Source organism: Nicotiana tabacum, chromosome 8 (assembly GCF_000715075.1).
Source record: "Nicotiana tabacum cultivar K326 chromosome 8, ASM71507v2, whole genome shotgun sequence".
Lineage (NCBI taxonomy): Eukaryota > Viridiplantae > Streptophyta > Magnoliopsida > Solanales > Solanaceae > Nicotiana > Nicotiana tabacum.
Window position 1 is genome coordinate 175,462,787 of NC_134087.1, and position 17,566 is coordinate 175,480,352.

The following is a 17,566-nucleotide window of genomic DNA, read 5'->3' on the forward strand; positions in this document are numbered from 1 at the left end:
AGGTCCCTTGCTCGAGTTATTGCTTTTTGTCGAAATTTGAAGTTTAAAGGTTTCAAGAGTTTAAAGATTTGACCAATATTTGACTTTTTTGATACCGGGTCCGTATTTTGGTTCCGAAACTCGGTAGGTCCATTACTATATTTATGACTTATCTGCCAAATTTGGTGAGAACGGAGTTGGTTTGACGTGATTCGGACATCCGGTTGTTAAAATAGAAATTCTAAAGTTTCATTGAAAATTTTATTTGATTTGGTGTCCAGTTTATAGTTCTAGGTGTTATTTTGGTATTTTAATCTCATGAGCGAGTTTGTATCATATTTTTTGAACCTGTGTGCATATTTGGTTTGGAGCCCCAAGGGCTTGGATGAGTTTCGGATAGGCTACGGAGTGAGTTTGGACTTAGATAATAGCTGGTGCAGGCCTAGGCCTGAGTTGGACATCCAAATGCTTCGATTTGAATTATCCGAAGAATGCAATGCCTGATATATATCAAAAAGATGGACAATAAAATCTATTTCTCGATTCGCTCAAAGAGGTAAATAGGGTCCCAAATTGTGAGGTCAGGCTTCACATTTGCGATATGGCAGATTTCCTGTCAGGTTCGCATTTGCGAACTATTTCCTCGCAATTGCAAAGAGTAGCTAGGCATCAATGGTTTTTAATTTCAAAGTGGGCTAAGGGAAGCAATGTTTGCATTTGCGATCATTTTGATTGCAGTTGCGAGGAGTTCAAGTTCACAAATGGGAACAAACTCTCGCAATTACAATGACAGCAGAAGTGTGAGACCTTCGCATTTGCGAAGGGTTTTTCGCATTTGCGGGGTCCACAATTGCGAACCCTAGGTCCTAATTGCGAGATCTGCGCCTGAACTTAAGATGGAAAAAATAGGATTTTAGTTCATTCTCTCAAATTTTCAAACCTAGAAACTCTAGAGGCAATTTTTCCAGGAACTCTTCTTCTCTAATTCATTAGTAAGTGATTCTAACCTACTTTCTTTCAATTTTCCATTACATTTCATAAGATTTCAACCTAAGATCTAGGATTTTTATGGTAGAAATTGGGGGTTTCGGCAGATATAAGGATTTTGTAAAATTGGAAATTTAGACTTTAAATTGAGGTCAGATTTCGAATCAAATTACATAACCGGGCTCGGGGGTGAATGGGTAATCAGGTTTTGGTCAGAATTTCGGGTTTGGACCAAGCGCGCCAGAGAGTTGACTTTTTCAATAATGACCTAAATTGACCCTTTTTCATTCGTAAATAGTTCATAAGGCTTATTTTGAATCATTTGGTTGATAATTTGCTAGATTTGGTTGGTTCGGAGGCCTGTTCGAAAGGCAAAGCCGTGGTTGAGCCTTGAGTTGATTTTTGGAGTGAGGTAAGTATCGTGGTTAACCTTGACTTGAGATATTAGGACTTGTTTGCCTATTTTTTACTTGTTTAAATGTTGGGTACAACATATATGTGAAGTGACGAGCACTTAGGCATTGTGGTTGGATTAAAGCATACGGGTGAGACTTATTTCTTGTAATTTATTTGTTTATTTGATCATGATATTCATGCTTAGACTAGTTAATTACTAAATTGATCATTCTTTTCGCATTTATGGGCTATCTGTGATAATTGAGTATTGTTCCTGGAGTTGAGGTTGGTATTATGGAACCATTGTTGATGTAAGGTTTGTTCTTGTTAATTCTATCTCCTTGTTGTTATATGTTCAATGCTACATGTTAAGGGAGAGTGTTAAAGCATGAAGGGTGATGCCATGTCTTGTTTGAGAGTTAAAGCACGAAGGGTGATGATGTGCCGTATTTATTGTTTCATGATGAAATTGAGAGTAAAAGCACGAAGGGTAATGTTGTTCCGTAATTGAGAGTAAAAACACGAAGGGTAATATCGTGCCAGTATTACTGTTTTATGATGAGGTTGAGAGTAAAAGTACAAAGGTTGATGCCGTGCAGTTTTATTCATTATGTTTATTCATTTTACTGGTTGGAGGTTTATTGACGGTTTCTTGTTATCATTCTCTGTCGTTGTTATCGTATCTTGTACCCCTTTCATGTTCCCCTCCCAATAATACATGCTTAACCTTTATTTGTTGTTATGTTATACGTATATTGTTGTCTGCACGGGATTAATTACATGGGTGTCCCGTTATAGCCTCGTCACTACTTTGTCGAGGTTAGGCTCGACACTTATGAAGTATATTGGGTCGGTTATACTCATACTACATTCTACAGTTCTTGTGTAGATTTTGGTACTGGTCCCAGCTGTCCGTGAGACGTATCATCTCGGATTAGCATTTGGAGACTCAAGGTAGATCTTTTGGCGTTCGCTGACCTTGAAATCCCATTCCTCTTTCCCTATTTACTATTCCTTTCATTCGAGATAGTTGTACTTATTTCAAACCCTATTTGAAAAACTTTAGAAGCTCGTGCATTTGTGACTCCAGATCTGGGCTGTACTAGATATGGGATTATTATGTTATTTCATACTTCATCTTAGCTTTATTTCTGTTTGATTGGTTAATTGTTGAAGGTGTTTAAAATTGGTAAAGGAATTACTCTAACATTGTCTTGCCTAGCAAGTGAATGTTAGGCGCCATCACGATCCCAAAGGTGGGAATTCCGGGTCCTGACACAGTCACCTTGTAACACCCCGTAAAAATTCGGCTTAGGTATAAATGAGTTAAAGGAGTAGTAATGATATATTTAGAACATGTGAAGTACCATCGGGGTGATTATGGGTGAAAATAGTTATTTTAAAATCAAGATGGAAAGTGAGGTGCATAAGATTTGACAAAATCGACTAAGTTTGCAGAAGGTTCGTATTCCAGCAGGTTTTAGTGACGATTTGTAACGAATTTGGGATAACTTAAAGTATGAAAGTTGTAGGCCTTTGAAATAGCTTTCCAACAATATATTGTGTAGACCAAACGGAGCTCTGTGCAAAACGTTATGCCCGTTTTACATAGAGGTGTACAACCACCACGGTCCTGCCGCGTTTTACCGCGGCCGCGGTGGCGAGGCAGTGTCTCAGCGATTTACTGCGGTCGGGACCGCGGTCGCGCCAACTGGGACGTGGTGGATGACTTGGGAAGTCATTTTTTAGCCCTATTTCATCCCCCATAGCCCCAAAACATGAAAAACTTGCTCTAGAAAGTAAAGCTCTCAAAAACCTAACTCCTTAAGGGTCCCTCCACCACCCAAGGTAAGTTCTAATGGTGATTCTAACTTAATTTCAATTTCCCAATATCTTATTAACATGGGTAAACCCTCCATATCATTAGATATTCTATTGTGATATCATTGTTGAGAGAAGGAAGCCTAGAACTCGAAATCAAAGGGTTTGAACTTCAAAAAGGTAATGTCTTCACCCTCTAATTGATTCTAGCATTGGTTTAATGATTATAAACCTAGTTCATGAGATATGAGTTGATGGGTTTGATAGAAAAGCATGAACGATTATAGGGTTGGGGTGTTGAGTGTTGATTATTGGTTAAGGATGTTGTTTACTGGGTGATGAAGAATAATGTTGATATAATCATTTGAGACTTTAGAATTTATCTAGGAACAAGAGAATGGGTTGTTGGGTGTAGAGACACCATTAATAAGGACTATGAAGCTTTATTTTCACCAAGTATTTGATAAAATGCTTAAGTGACCAAAACATGAGCATCATAGCTAATATGGAATCCCTTTGACTTGTATTGCTCTAGATTAAAGTTGAAAGGGTTGACAAACATTTTATTACGCTCAAGGGCAGGAAGTTAAGGTATGTAGGGCTAACTCTTTATGTTTGGGAATGTCTATGATTCTCCCAACGTCCCACTCATTATGACCATTACCAGTTTCCTTAGAAAGTAACTATGCCTTAGTTCCCTGAATAGTAGTAGAACTTCTATTTTCTAGATGGCATAGTCTCATAATCATTCGATATTTTGAGTTTCAGTTAAGATAAATCAACTTATTATGAATACTCATCTCAGTCTAATCCTATTCACTATTCCAGTATCATGTAACTTGGTATGGCTCATTACTTCAGTATCATGTATTGTAATATGATTCTCAGTTCCTGATTTTATATTCTTGAATGCTGAACACCTGTATTTGGGCCTAAGGCCGCAGTTCATGCTTTATGCATCTTTGGGCCTGAGGCCGCAGTTATGTATACGTATACTTGGGCCCGAGGCCGCAGTTGTGCACATATATATATACATATTGGGCTTGAGGTCGCAGTTTAATATTCAGTTAAATAGGTTGTTCATCATTCAGAAGAAGGAGTATTCACATCCTTACTTCCTTGTTCAGTTATCAGTTTATCAGCCAGCGGTTCATTTTCAGTTCCAGTATTGATAGTTCTTTTGTTCAACTATTTTACATACCAGTACAATTCAAATGTACTGACGTCCCTTTGCCCGGGGCCTATATCTCACGATGCAGGTAGTGATTTACAGGTTGAAGATTCTGCTTGTTAGGACATCTCGTATCAGCTATTGGTGAGCCCCAGTCTTCCGGGGCCTTATCTCTCCTTTGTTTTAGTCATTATAGTATTTCAATTAATAAGGTACACCGGGGACCTTGTCCCGGTAAACTGTTAGCATTTTCAGTATTCTTTAGAGGCTTCGTAGACTATAACCCAGTCAGTCAGATATTAGCAGGCTTTCATGTGTTAGCCTTGTCGGCTACTTGTTTATACTTGCAGACCTTTCAGTATTTTCCGCATCTATGGTATTTCAATCAGACTCTTTAGTAGATTATCATGTTTTATATTTACCTCTAGCTCATAGTTATACCACGTGTTGATCCAGCCATGCAGTTGGTTCGCTCGGTCACATGCAGTCAGGCACCGAGTGTCATGTTACGCCCAGACCATGGTTTGGGGCGTGACAAAGCTTGGTATCATAGCCCCAGGTTCAAGAGTCCTAGGGAGTCTATGAATCCGTGTCTAGTGGGGTCTCATTTATGTGTGTGTGCGCGCCACACATGTAAATAGTTGACTACCAAGACATCTAGGATTGTTCCATTTCTTTCATACTCTAGATCGTGCAATTAGATCTATGATTTTAGGAATCTTTCTAACCCGTGAGAATCTCGTATTTCAGAAAAATTCCTGCAAAAAGAAAGTGCACCACGAGGGCCACAACTAATGCTGCTCAGGAGGAGGGCACTCCGGTCCAGGGGGTTGCACTGGTCTCAGTGCCTAGTGCTTCAGACATGGATATCGGTAGAGCTATCCAGTTGCTCACCCAGATTGTTGCTACTCAGGCTCAAAGGCAGGGAACAAGTGATGTTCATGAGACGGGTAGTTCCAGGTCTAGGGAATTCCTCAACATGAAACCTCTCGTCTTCATAGGGTCCAAAAAGGATGAGAATCCGCAAAACTTCATTGATGAGGTTCAGAAGATATTTCGAGTGATGCATGCTACAGACACTGAGGTATCAGAGCTTGCTGTGTACCAGCTGAAGGATGTTGCCAACACTTGGTATGAAACATGGGAAGAGTCCCGAGGGGAGGATGCGGATCCTGCAACTTGGAAGGAGTTTGCAGATGCGTTCCTTGAGCACTTTCTACCCATTGATGTCTTGGAAGCTAAGGCTTTGGAGTTTGAGAGACTTAGACAGAATGATATGAGTGTGAATGAGTACTACCTCAAGTTCGTCTCTCTGGCCAAGTATGCTCCGGAAATGGTACGTGATATGAGGGCCAGAGTTAGGCGGTTTGTGTTGGGGCTTTCAGATGATTTGTTTGCTGATGCTAATATAGCTGCTCAGAATAATGACATGACCATCACTAAGATGGTTGCCTTTGTTCAAGGGAACGAAGACAGGTTGAAGGAAGAAGAGCGGCTACGGAGAGAGAAGGAGAGGAAATTCAGCAAGAGAGCTAAGTCTGCAGGAAATTTCAACCATGGGAGATCTCAAGCAGGAGGTAATCACCAGTTTTTCAAGAAATAAAAATCAGGACCTGCTCCATCTTCAACTAGTGCACCGGTTCAGAGGTCAAAGTTTAATAAGAAAAACCAAAATTTTAGAACAGCAGACTCATAGTCATAGGCTAGTATGGGCTACAGAGTCCCTGGTTACCCTATTTGCAACACGTGTGGTAAGAGGCACCTAGGGTTCTGTCGTTTGGGCAGAAAGGGTTGCTTTGGATGCGATTAGCAGGGCCACTTCTTGAGGGATTGTCCATAGGCAAAGCATAACAATGGAGGCAATGTAGCTCATTCCACTAATTCAGCAGCCCATAATAACTCTCAGGCCTAACAAGGGCGCGGTGCAGCAAAGTCTAATAATGCAGGTGGTGGTCAAAACCGCTTGTATGCACTGGCAGACCGTCATGATACAGAGGCTCGTGGAGATGTTGTCACAAGTATGCTAACAATATTCACTTTTTATGTCTATGCTCTTATAGATCCAGGATCCACCCTATCTTATGTAACCCAATATATTGCAAAGAAATTTGGGATAGAACCAGAAAAGTTGTGTGAACACTTTGAAGTGTCCACTCCAATTGGAGAATCAGTTGTAACAAGGTGTATCTATAGGGGATGTCCAGTCAAAGTACATCATCATCTTACTATAGCAGACTTAGTAGAATTGGAGATGTTAGACTTCGATGTGATCATGGGCATGGATTGGTTAGAGTCATGTTATGCCAAAGTGGGTTGTAGAACCAAAATAGTAAGTTTTGAATTTCCCGGTGAACCAGTCTTAGAATGGAAGGGTGATGTAGTAGCACCTAGGGGTAGGTTTATTTCCTATCTTAAATCCATAAAGATGATCTCCAAGGGATATATCTATCACCTGGTTCGAGTTAAGGATGCAGATGCTCAGATCCCCACTCTCCAGTCGGTACCAATTGTAAATGAGTTTCCAGAAGTGTTTCCCGAAGATCTCCTTGGAATTCCTCCCGATAGAGAGATTGACTTTGGAATTGATCTACTTCCAGGCAGTAAGCCAATATCTATTCCGCCTTATAGAATGGATCCAGCAGAGTTGAAAGAGTCCAGTTGAAAGACCTTCTAGATAAGAGATTTATAAGGCCAAGTGTCTCACCTTGGGGCGCACCGGTCTTGTTTGTCCGAAAAAAGGATGGGTCTTTGTGTATGTGCATTGACTATCGTCAGTTGAATAAAGTCACCATCAAGAACAAGTACCCTCTTCCCAGAATAGATGATTTATTTGATCAACTTCAAGGTGCCCAGTGTTATTCCAAGATTGACCTCAGATCGGGATACCATCAGTTGAAGGTTAAGGAAGTTGATATTCCAAAAACAGCTTTTAGGACTTGATATGGGCATTTCGAATTTTTGGTAATGTCATTTGGTTTAACGAATGCACCGGCAACTTTCATGGACCTTCTGAATAGGGTCTTTAAGCCTTATCTTGATTTGTTTGTTATCGTGTTTATTGATGACATCTCGATTTATTCCCGTAGCGAGACTGACCATGTAGAACATCTCAGAATTTGTGTTGCAGACACTGCAGGATCACAAGCTATATGCAAAATTTTCTAAGTGTGAATTCTGGTTGAAATCAGTAGCGTTTTTGGGCCATGTCATCTCAGGGGAAGGCGTGAAGGTGGACTTTCAGAAAATAGAGACAGTGAAGAATTGGCCTAGACCCACCTCCATATCCGATATAAGGAGTTTCTTGGGTCTAGCAGGCTATTATAGGCATTTTATAGAGGGATTTTCTTCTATCTCGTCCCCTTTGACTAGATTAACTCAGAAGAAAGTCAAGTTTCAATGGTCGGACGCGTGCGAGAAAAGTTTTGAGGAGTTAAAGAAGAGATTGACTTCAGCTCCAGTCCTGACACTACCGGAAGGAACCGAAGGGTTCGTTGTTTATTGTGATGCTTCAGGGGTTGGTCTTGGGTGTGTATTAATGCAGCACGGTAAAGTCATAGCCTACGCGTCGAGACAACTCAAGGCTCACAAGAAGAATTATCCGACTCATGACCTTGAATTGGCAGTTATGGTGTTTGCACTTAAGATCTGGCGCCATTATTTGTATGGGGTACATGTTGACATTTTTACAGATCACAAGAGTCTCCAGTACATCTTAAAGCAAAGAGAATTAAATCTACGTCAGAGAAGCTGGCTCAAATTACTTAAAGATTATGATGTTGATATCCTCTATCATCCGGGGAAAGCAAATGTTGTAGCCAATGCTCTCAGTCGGCGTTCTATGGGCAGCTTAGCTCACATTGAGGCAGACAAGCAAACTATGATAAAGGAAGTCCACTGCTTAGCAAATTTAGGAGTTCGACTTTTGGACTCCGAAGATGGTGGCATTGTTCTCCAGAACATGGCTGAATCCTCCTTAGTAGCAGAAGTAAAAGAAAAACAGTTCAGTGATCCCTACTTATTGCAGCTGAAGGAAGGAATTCACAAACACAAGACTATGGCTTTTGAAGAAGGGGGAGATGATGGTACTTTAAGATACAGAGGCAGACTATGCGTTCCATACGTAGATGGGCTCAGAGAGCGGATTATGTTAGAAGCCTACAATTCCAGGTATTCTATTCACCTAGGTTCCACAAAGATGTATCATGATCTTAAGGAGGTTTATTGGTGGAACGATATGAAAAAGAATATAGCAGAATTCGTGGCTAAGTGTCCAAATTGTCAGCAGGTGAAAGTCGAACACCAGAGACTAGGCGGTTTAACTTAGAATATAGAAATTCCCATTTGGAAATGGGAGATGATAAACATGGACTTCATAACAAGTCTACCTCGCTCGTTCCGGAAGCATGATTCGATTTGAGTGATTGTAGACTGACTTACCAAGTCAGCTCACTTCTTGCCAGTGAAGACTATAGATTCGACCGAGGATTATGCCAAGTTGTATATCAAAGAAATTGTTCGATTGCATGGGACTCCTTTGTCCATTATCTCAGATCGTGGTGCTCAGTTCACAACAAACTTTTGGAAATCCTTTCAGAAGGGATTGGGCACAAGGGTGAACCTCAGCACCGCTTTTCATCCTCAGACAGATGGCCAGGCGGAACGTACCATTCAGACTCTTGAGGATATGTTGAGGGCATGTGTTATTGATTTTAAATGTAATTGGGATGATCATCTACCTCTCATTAAGTTTGCTTATAATAACAGCTATCACTCTAGTATCAAGATGGCACCGTACGAAGCTCTGTATGGGCGAAGGTATAGATCACCAATTGGTTGGTTCGAAGTCGGAGAAGCGGAGTTGTTAGGACCCGATTTGGTCTATCAGGCCATGGAGAAATCCAACTTGATACAAAGGCATTTGAAGACGGCTCAAAGTCTCCAAAAGTCCTATTCGGACATATGGCGTAGAGACTTAGAGATCCAAGCTGATGATTGGGTGTTTCTGAAAGTATCGCCCATGAAAGGCGTTATGAGATTTGGGAAGAAGGGGAAACTTAGTCCCCGCTATATTGGTCCATATAGAATCATGCGAAGGATTGGATAGGTGGCTTATGAGTTAGAATTGCCACAAGAACTAGCTGTTGTATACCCAGTGTTTCGTGTGTCCATGTTGAAGAAATTCATGGGAGACCCGTCACTTGTGGTTCCTACAAAGGTTATAGGGGTTAAAGACAGCCTGTCTTATGAAGAAATTCCAATGGCTATTCTTGATCGTCAAATTCGCAAGCTCAGAACTAAGGAAATTGCTTCAATTAAAGTGCTTCGGAGGAATCAAAAGGTTGAAGAGGCTACATGGGAATCCGAGGAGGACATGAAGTCCAGATATCCCCATCTCTTTGAAGAGCAAAAGGAAAATGTGGAAGGTAATTAACCTTTCCATTCAGGTCTTATATTATAATCTCCATGCCTTTCAGTATTTACTCAGCTTAGTATTTAGTGATCACGTGCTCGTTCAGTTTAATATACATGTATTCATGATATTCCAGTATTCTCATATCTCCATCACACCAGTTTAATGTCCATAGATATCCGTGGTTGCAGCCAGGACGATCATTCGAGGATGAATGATTCCAAGGGGGAGATAATGTAACACCCCGTAAAAATTCGACTTAGGTATGAATGAGTTAAAGGAGTAGTAAGGATATATTTTGAACATGTGAAGTCCCATCAGGATGATTATGGGTGAAAATAGTTATTTCAAAATCAAGATGGAAAGTAAGGTGCATAAGATTTGACAAAATCGACTAAGTTTGCAGAAGGTTTGTATTCCAGCAGGTTTTAGTGAAAATTTGGGAAAACTTAAAGCATGAAAGTTGTAGACCTTTGAAATATATTTCCAACAATATATTGTGGATCCCAAACGGAGCTCTGTGCAACCACCGGGGGTCCTACCGCGTTTTACCGCGGTCGCAGTGGCGAGGTAGTGTCTCAGCGATTTACTATGGTCGGGACCACGGTCGCGCCAACCGGGACGCGGTGGATGACTTGGGAAGTCATTTTTAGCCCTATTTCATCCCCCATAGCCCCAAAACATGAAAACTTGCTCTAGAAAGTAAAACTCTCAAAAACCTAACTACTTAAGGGTCCCTCCACCACCCAAGGTAAGTTCTAATGGTGATTCTAACTTAATTTCAATTTCTCAACATCTTATTAACATGGGTAAACCTTCCATATCATTAGATATTCGATTGGGACATCATTGTTGAGATAAGGAAGCCTATAACTCGAATTCAAAGGGTTTGAACTTTAAAAAGGTAATGTCTTCACCCTCTAATTGATTCTAGCATTGGTTTAATGATTATAAACCTAGTTCATGAGATATCAGTTGATGGGTTTGATAGAAAAGCATGAACGATTATAGGGTTGGGGTGTTGAGTGTTGTTTATTGGTTAAGGATGTTGTTTACTTGGTGATTAAGAATAATGTAGATATAATCATTTGTGACTTTAGAATTTATCTAGGAACAAGAGAATGGGTTGTTGGGTGTAGAGACACCATTAATAAGGACTATGAAGCTTTATTTTCACCAAGTATTTGATAAAATGCTTAAGTGACCAAAACATGAGCATCATAGCTAATATGGAATCCCTTTGACTTGTATTGCTCTAGATTAAAGTTGAAAGGGTTGACAAACATTGTATTACACTCAAAGTCAGGAAGTTAAGGTATGTAAGGCTAGCTCTTTATGTTTGGGAATGTCTATGATTCTCCCTACGTCCCATCATTATGACTATTACCAGTTTCCTCATAAAGTAACTATGCCTTAGTTCCCTGAATACTAGTAGAACTTCTATTTTCTAGATGGCATAGTCTCATAATCATTCGATATTCTATGAGTTTCAGTTATGATAAATCAACTTATTATGAATACTCATCTCAGTCTAATCCTATTCACTATTCCAGTATCATGTAACTTGGTATGGCTCATTACTTCAGTATCATGTATTGTAATATGATTCTTAATTCCTAATTTTATATTCTTGAATGCTAAACACCTGTATTTGGGCCTAAGGCCGCAGTTCATGCTTTATGCATATTTGGGCCTGAGGCCGCAGTTATGTATACGTATACTTGGGCCTGAGGCCGCAGTTGTGCACACACACACACACACACACACATATATATATATACATATTGGGCCTGAGGTCGCAATTCAATATTCAGTTAAACAGGTTGTTCATCATTCATAAGAGGGAGTATTCACATTCTTACTTCCTTGTTCAGTTATCAGTTTATCAGCCAGCGGTTCATTTTTAGTTTCAGTATTGACAGTTCTTTTGTTCAGCTATTTTACATACCAGTACAATTCAAATGTACTGACGTCCCTTTTGCCCGGGGCCTGCATCTCGTGATGCAGGTAACGATTTTTAGGTTGGCGATTTTGCTTGCTAGGACATCTCGTATCAGCTATTGGTGAGCCCAAGTCTTCTGGGGCCTTATCTTTCCTTTGTTTTAGTCATTATAGTATTTCAGTTAATAAGGTATACCGGGGACCTTGTCCCGGTAAACAGTTAGCATTTTTAGTATTCTTTAGAGGCTTCGTAGACTATAACCCAGTCAGTCAGATATTAGCAGGCTTTCATGTGTTAGCCTTGTCGGCTACTTGTTTATACTTGCAGACCTTTCAGTATTTCCGCATCTATGATATTTCAGTCAGACTCTTTAGTAGATTATCATGTTTTATATTTACCTCTAGCTTATAGTTATACCACGTGTTGATCTAGCCATGCGGTTGGTTTGCTCGGTCACATGCAGTCAGGCACCGAGTGTCGTATTACGCCCAGGCCATGGTTCAGGGCGTGACAAAGCTTGGTATCAGAGCCTGGTTCAAGATTCCAGCATCAGTATTTAACGTGTACCATCCAGCAGGTGGTTTATGCCATCGAATATGTATAGGAATTTTCCTAGTGGGATTTCTCTGTCAGTCATGAGAGTATATTCCACAGCATGATTGATAGCCGTCATAGAACTTATGACATTGTTTATGTTATTTTGATTGTTAAGATTTCTGTTCATCTAAAGATTCCAGATAACAAATGGAAAGAGATCCCTCCAAGTTAAAAATTTATTAACATTAGTCGAGGGGCTCGTGTCTCTAACTGTAATAAGCCAGTTGCCATGACCCGCCACATCATCATGCCATGTAGGTGTCACTTTGCATATATTTTTGTCATCTGGAAGCGTTACATAAGTTAGGGACTAGATCTTAGTGGAATATTTTAGAACTATGGAGAATTTTCTTCGAAAAGTTCTAGATATTTATCCACTTATAAGAAGGTTCTAGAAAAATATAGAGGTTTCATTAGGAAGACCTTAGAACCCTATTGAATTACTAGGAAAGTCCTTGGAAGATTCTAGCTATATAAAAGATTCTAGAGAGTGTACTTATTTGTAAATATGGAAGGACTTGTGGAACAATTATTATTTATACACTAGCCCCTAGTTGATTAGTATAAATAGGGGGCATTCATTTGTAAACTCACCAAGCAAAACCATTAAGTTCTCTCTATTACAAAAGTTTCCTTTGGAAATCTCTCGTGTTCTAACATTCTCAGCGATCTTGAGTGTATTAAGGCTCACTTGGCATAGCAAGAACATGAGCAAGCTGTGCAAGATCGTGAACGAGTTGTCAAGTGTCGTACGTGTACTTAGTTAACGACTAAGGACATGACAATGTGGTATCAGAGCAAAAGGTTATGACTAAGGAATGTTAGATAGAATACAAGAGATTGCTAGAAGGAAGTTTTGTAGGGAACCATGACCGGAATTACCAAGGGCTTGGTACTTGCAGAATGGATCAACGTGAAAGTCCCTAAACGAAAGTAATATGGCGGTTCAGGGGATGCACGCGAGGCGGCAGACTTACTTTGGAGGATGGACAAGTACTTAGAGGTAGTTAAGGAGGATGACAAAGTTGTTAAGGTACACAATACCTTAATATACTTGACCGAGGCTGCCGTGCTGGGGTGGCGTCGGAAGTGTGCCAACATTGAAAAAGGGGCTATGAAAGATTGAGACATGGGAGCAGTTCCAGAAGAGGTTAAAGAAGCAATTCTACCCGATGAATGTGGTGTATGAGGCTAGGCAGAAACTAAGGAAGCTCTGACAGACGGTCACAATTCGGGAGTATGTGCGCGAGTTCACTACCTTAATGCTGCAAATCATGTCATCGTCCTAGGAAGATTACCTCTTCTACTTCATGGATGGGTTGCAAAATTGGGTAAAATAGGAGTTAAGAATACATCAAGTAGCCAACATGGACGAGGCCATAGGGGTAGCCGAGTCGCTCATTAACTTCAAGATGGAGCCTGCCAAGTCCAAAGAAGGCAACGCCAAGAGATGTAGGGGAGATCATGACGAGGACAATGGGAAAGGCATAGCCGAGGTATACAAGGGTAATGGCAAGGGGTCATACCATAACGGACAGAGGTCCAAGAGAAATGGCAAGGGGCCAAAAAAACTGCAGCGAGTACGTGCCTAAGGGAGGGTGCTACTTCTGCAAATGATCATATCGGGCAAGTGAATGCCCAGAGTTAAGGAAACATGCAACAATGATCAAGAACATATGGGTGACACAGGAGAAACCGCCTGCATTGGAGGGATGCACTTGGAATCTAAGCCGAAAGTAGGGGATTCCAAAGCATACCTTGGCGCCATGCAAATGGAGCATGGTGGTAGCAAGAAAATTCGAACGGACATAGTTGAAGAGGATGACGAGTTACAAAGTGATGGTATGCTACCAGACTCAGACGATGCAACAAGCAGAGGGTTCTAGTTTGCCAGTAAGGCTAGACCACAGAGGGCATCCAATAAGGAGTGGAAGCATGGACTCGATGCTTGAGAAGCTGCTAAACTTGGTTGAGTGATGGGAAGATTCAGGCCAAGAGCAAGGAGGGGCATCCGATGGAGGGAGGATCAAGGCCATCATTGTTAGTCATCCAAAGTACAAACGGGGTAAAAAGAAAGGTGACCAGTACCTTGTAACATGGGAAGACGAACTGCTTCATAGGGTGCCATGGATAATAGATAAAGATTTCCGGCGACGCCAAGGAAAGATGCGCGCATACATGTCGATGCTTTGTGCCGAGGGCGGTACAAAATTAGGTGGGGGAGAGTGCCATGACCCGCCACATCATTATTCCATGTAGGTATCACGTGGCATATATTTTTGTCATATGGAAGGGTTACATAAGTTAGGGACTAGATCTTAGTGGAATATTCTAGACCTATGGAGATTTTTCTTGGGAAAGCTCTAGATATTTATGCACTTGTAAGAAGGTTCTAGAAAAATGTAGAGGTTTCATTAGGAAGACCCTAGAACCCTATGGAATTACTAGGAAAGTCTTTGGAAGATTCTAGCTATATAAAAGATTCTAGAGAGTGTACTTATTTGTAAATATGGAAGGATTTGTAGAACAATTATTATTTTATACACTAGCCCCTAGGTGATTAGTATAAATAGGGGGAATTCATTTGTAAACTCATCAAGCACAACAATTAAGTTCTCTCTAGTACAAAAGCTTCCTTTGACAATTCTCTTGTGTTCTAACATTCTCTTAGCGATCTTGAGTGTAGTAAGACTGACTTGGCATAGAAAGAACGTGAGTAAGTTGTGCAAGATCGTGAGTGAGTTGTTAAGTACCGTACGTGTACTTAGTTAACGACTAAGGACGTGACATAGTGCTTATTATTAGATATTTGGTGATCTACTGCAATTCCTAACTTGTTCCAGACATTATGTGCCGCATACAATATAGAAATATATGAGTAATGGTTTCTTCGGCTTCTCTGCATACTGGACATACTACATCTATGTTCATTCCGAGGTAGTTTAGATAAGAATGACAAGGGAGTATATTGTGATAACATAGCCATAAAAGGAACTTAATTTTGTTCGGGGAATAAGTTTCCAAATCCATGTAAAATCTTTCTCTGTACTACTAAAGTCATCGATGAGTTTGTAGTAGGAGTTGGTAGTAAACACACCACTACTGGTAATATCCCAAACTAGAGTGTCATAGGCTTTGGGATAGAGTGGATGAATAACTAGGTTGATGTTGTCAATAATATTGGGCGGTAAAATAAATGAAATCTTCGAGAGGTCCCAGTTGTTATTCGTACACAAATCTTTAATAGTCAAATTAAGGTCCGAGATCTTTAAAGGCCCCTCTATGGTGCTTCTAAAGCTATGAGTATTTGGGATCCATATGGCATTCCACACATTGAGTGTAGAATTTTTATGAGTGATCCAAAGCGTTCCCAAATTACAGTAGTACTAAATTTTGATTATGCCTCGCCATATAAATGAAGGACTGGACTTAGGTTTACCAGATGCATAGCTACTAATAAGAAGTTTAGAGCACAAGGCATTTGGAGAATTAAGTAGTCTCCAAGAAAGCCCAGTCAAAAGTGCTAAATTTTTTGATTTAGCCTTCTTTATTCCTAATCCACTGTTGGCTTTATTAGTAGTAATAGTCTTGCATATCGACCTCTAAGAGTCGCTGATGTGCAAGCATCAATGTTAAAAAGACGACCAATTTTATTCCCGATCTTCTCTAGGATAATGCCGTCATAGAACTCAGTAGGAAGTTGTGGTAGTCGAACTCATCGGCTGAATATAATGGTTTCACTTAATTAGCTACAAAATTGGGTTCCCATCTTTGAACAGATAAAAAATGGCCATTCACAAACCAAGGGCCTTGATGCAGAGCTTTTACCATATTTTCTTCTTTATTGAACTTTACAATATAGTAATCTGCACCGAGGTCAATTAACGGAAAATTTTCAGTGGGTTTCCATAATTCCTTGAATTTTCTTTTTTAGGTACTGATGTAGGATTCTCTGCCAAGGAGTTTAATGATGACTACAAATTTTCAAGGGTGATAGATCCTCTGCAGATCTTTAGTTGATAGGGTAACATGTCATTCTTCATCTACTTTCTCTTTTCCACCCAAAAATAGTTGAGTAGACTGTTGTGGATCCATTTGTGTGAGAAAGATTCTTGCAGTTTGTATACTTATGAGATTGGATTGCTTATCTGCAAGTAAGACCTCTTCGAAGCTAGATGATGGATTTTGTAGCGACAAGGATTGGACTTGATTAATCTCATCATTAGTAATAGAAATATCCAGGGGTGGTGCTGTGGATTTAGGAAGTGATGAAATGCTGGCTGAAGGGGGTTACGGACCAGAGGGGAGGTGGCAGCGGATGAGATTTTAGAGAGAAGTGATGAGATTGTTTACAAATAAAATTGAATTCTTGCCATCTTTGGATTAAGTATATTTTTTAAAGGAAAGTGCTTCATTCTGAATGCCATTAGCCAATTAGTAGTGACATCAATCAATAAGAAATATTAAATTGTGACAAAAAATTATATAAATGATCTATAATTATGCATAAAAAGTAAAATGATACATATAAATAGTTATATAATTTACCGGGTTGCTTTGATTTTTTAAATAAAATCAAACCAAACCAATGACTTTAGACTACAACCACAAATGTCCTCTGTTTTTAAGCTAATGGGACTTATAACATCAAAAAAAGTTTTAATTTGACTAATTACGAATTTCTATTACTTTCGTATAAGGACATTCAACTTCTTATACCTTTTTTGTTGTTGTACATACTCATTTTTAATACTGGTAATCTACATTACCCAATATTTTAAACTTATCAATATTTAGTCACTTTTTTGACACATAAAATATTCGTAACCAAAATTTGAAAAACACCAGAAATGACTGTTAGAGTTTGAGCATTTATCAATTCAAACTCATGAACTGTTCTTATAGTTAAAAATATAAAGTTCGAACTCCAAGAAAACATTCATGTTGTTTGAACATTAGTTCAAACTCCAAGAACGATCCATGGAGTTCAATTCCTTACCTTTCATCGCATGAAGTAAACAATTGAATAAAGGCAATCTCAAGTGTCCTAGGTCTTCGAACCACGAATCCATACTAATGAGTAAATCATGTGAGAAATAGAACTAGTTTGATTCCTGTTTGAGAGTGTAGCAAGCTGATATGGTATTAGTCGGTCAGTTAGTTAGTTGGATAGGTGGTTACTAAATGGGTTAGTAATTTAACTAGAGTCAGTATTAGAGTTAGCATTAGTCGGTTATATAGAGATTTAATACTTGTATATATA

The 17,566-nt window shown here is 39.7% G+C and overlaps 1 protein-coding gene and 1 pseudogene across 1 annotated transcript; both read left to right on the forward strand.

Moving 5' to 3' along the window:
- Positions 1–5,216: 5,216 nt before the first annotated feature.
- LOC142163410 (uncharacterized) lies at positions 5,217–7,016 on the forward strand. The gene is made up of 2 exons (XM_075220694.1): positions 5,217–5,931; positions 6,415–7,016. Exons 1-2 carry the CDS (start codon positions 5,217–5,219, stop codon positions 7,014–7,016), a joined length of 1,317 nt encoding a protein of 438 aa, XP_075076795.1.
- Positions 7,017–8,408: 1,392 nt separating this feature from the next.
- LOC142163411 (uncharacterized) lies at positions 8,409–13,895 on the forward strand (annotated as a pseudogene).
- Positions 13,896–17,566: the final 3,671 nt, after the last annotated feature.

What these genes read in the sequence shown, in the direction of transcription:
- LOC142163410 (XM_075220694.1), top strand. Translation starts at nt 5,217, where the DNA reads ATGGATATCGGTAGAGCTATCCAGTTGCTCACCCAGATTGTTGCTACT. An exon ending in TGGGAGATCTCAAGCAGGAG is followed by an intron (nt 5,932 to 6,414) that starts GTAATCACCAGT and finishes ATGCTCTTATAG; the next exon opens with ATCCAGGATCCACCCTATCT.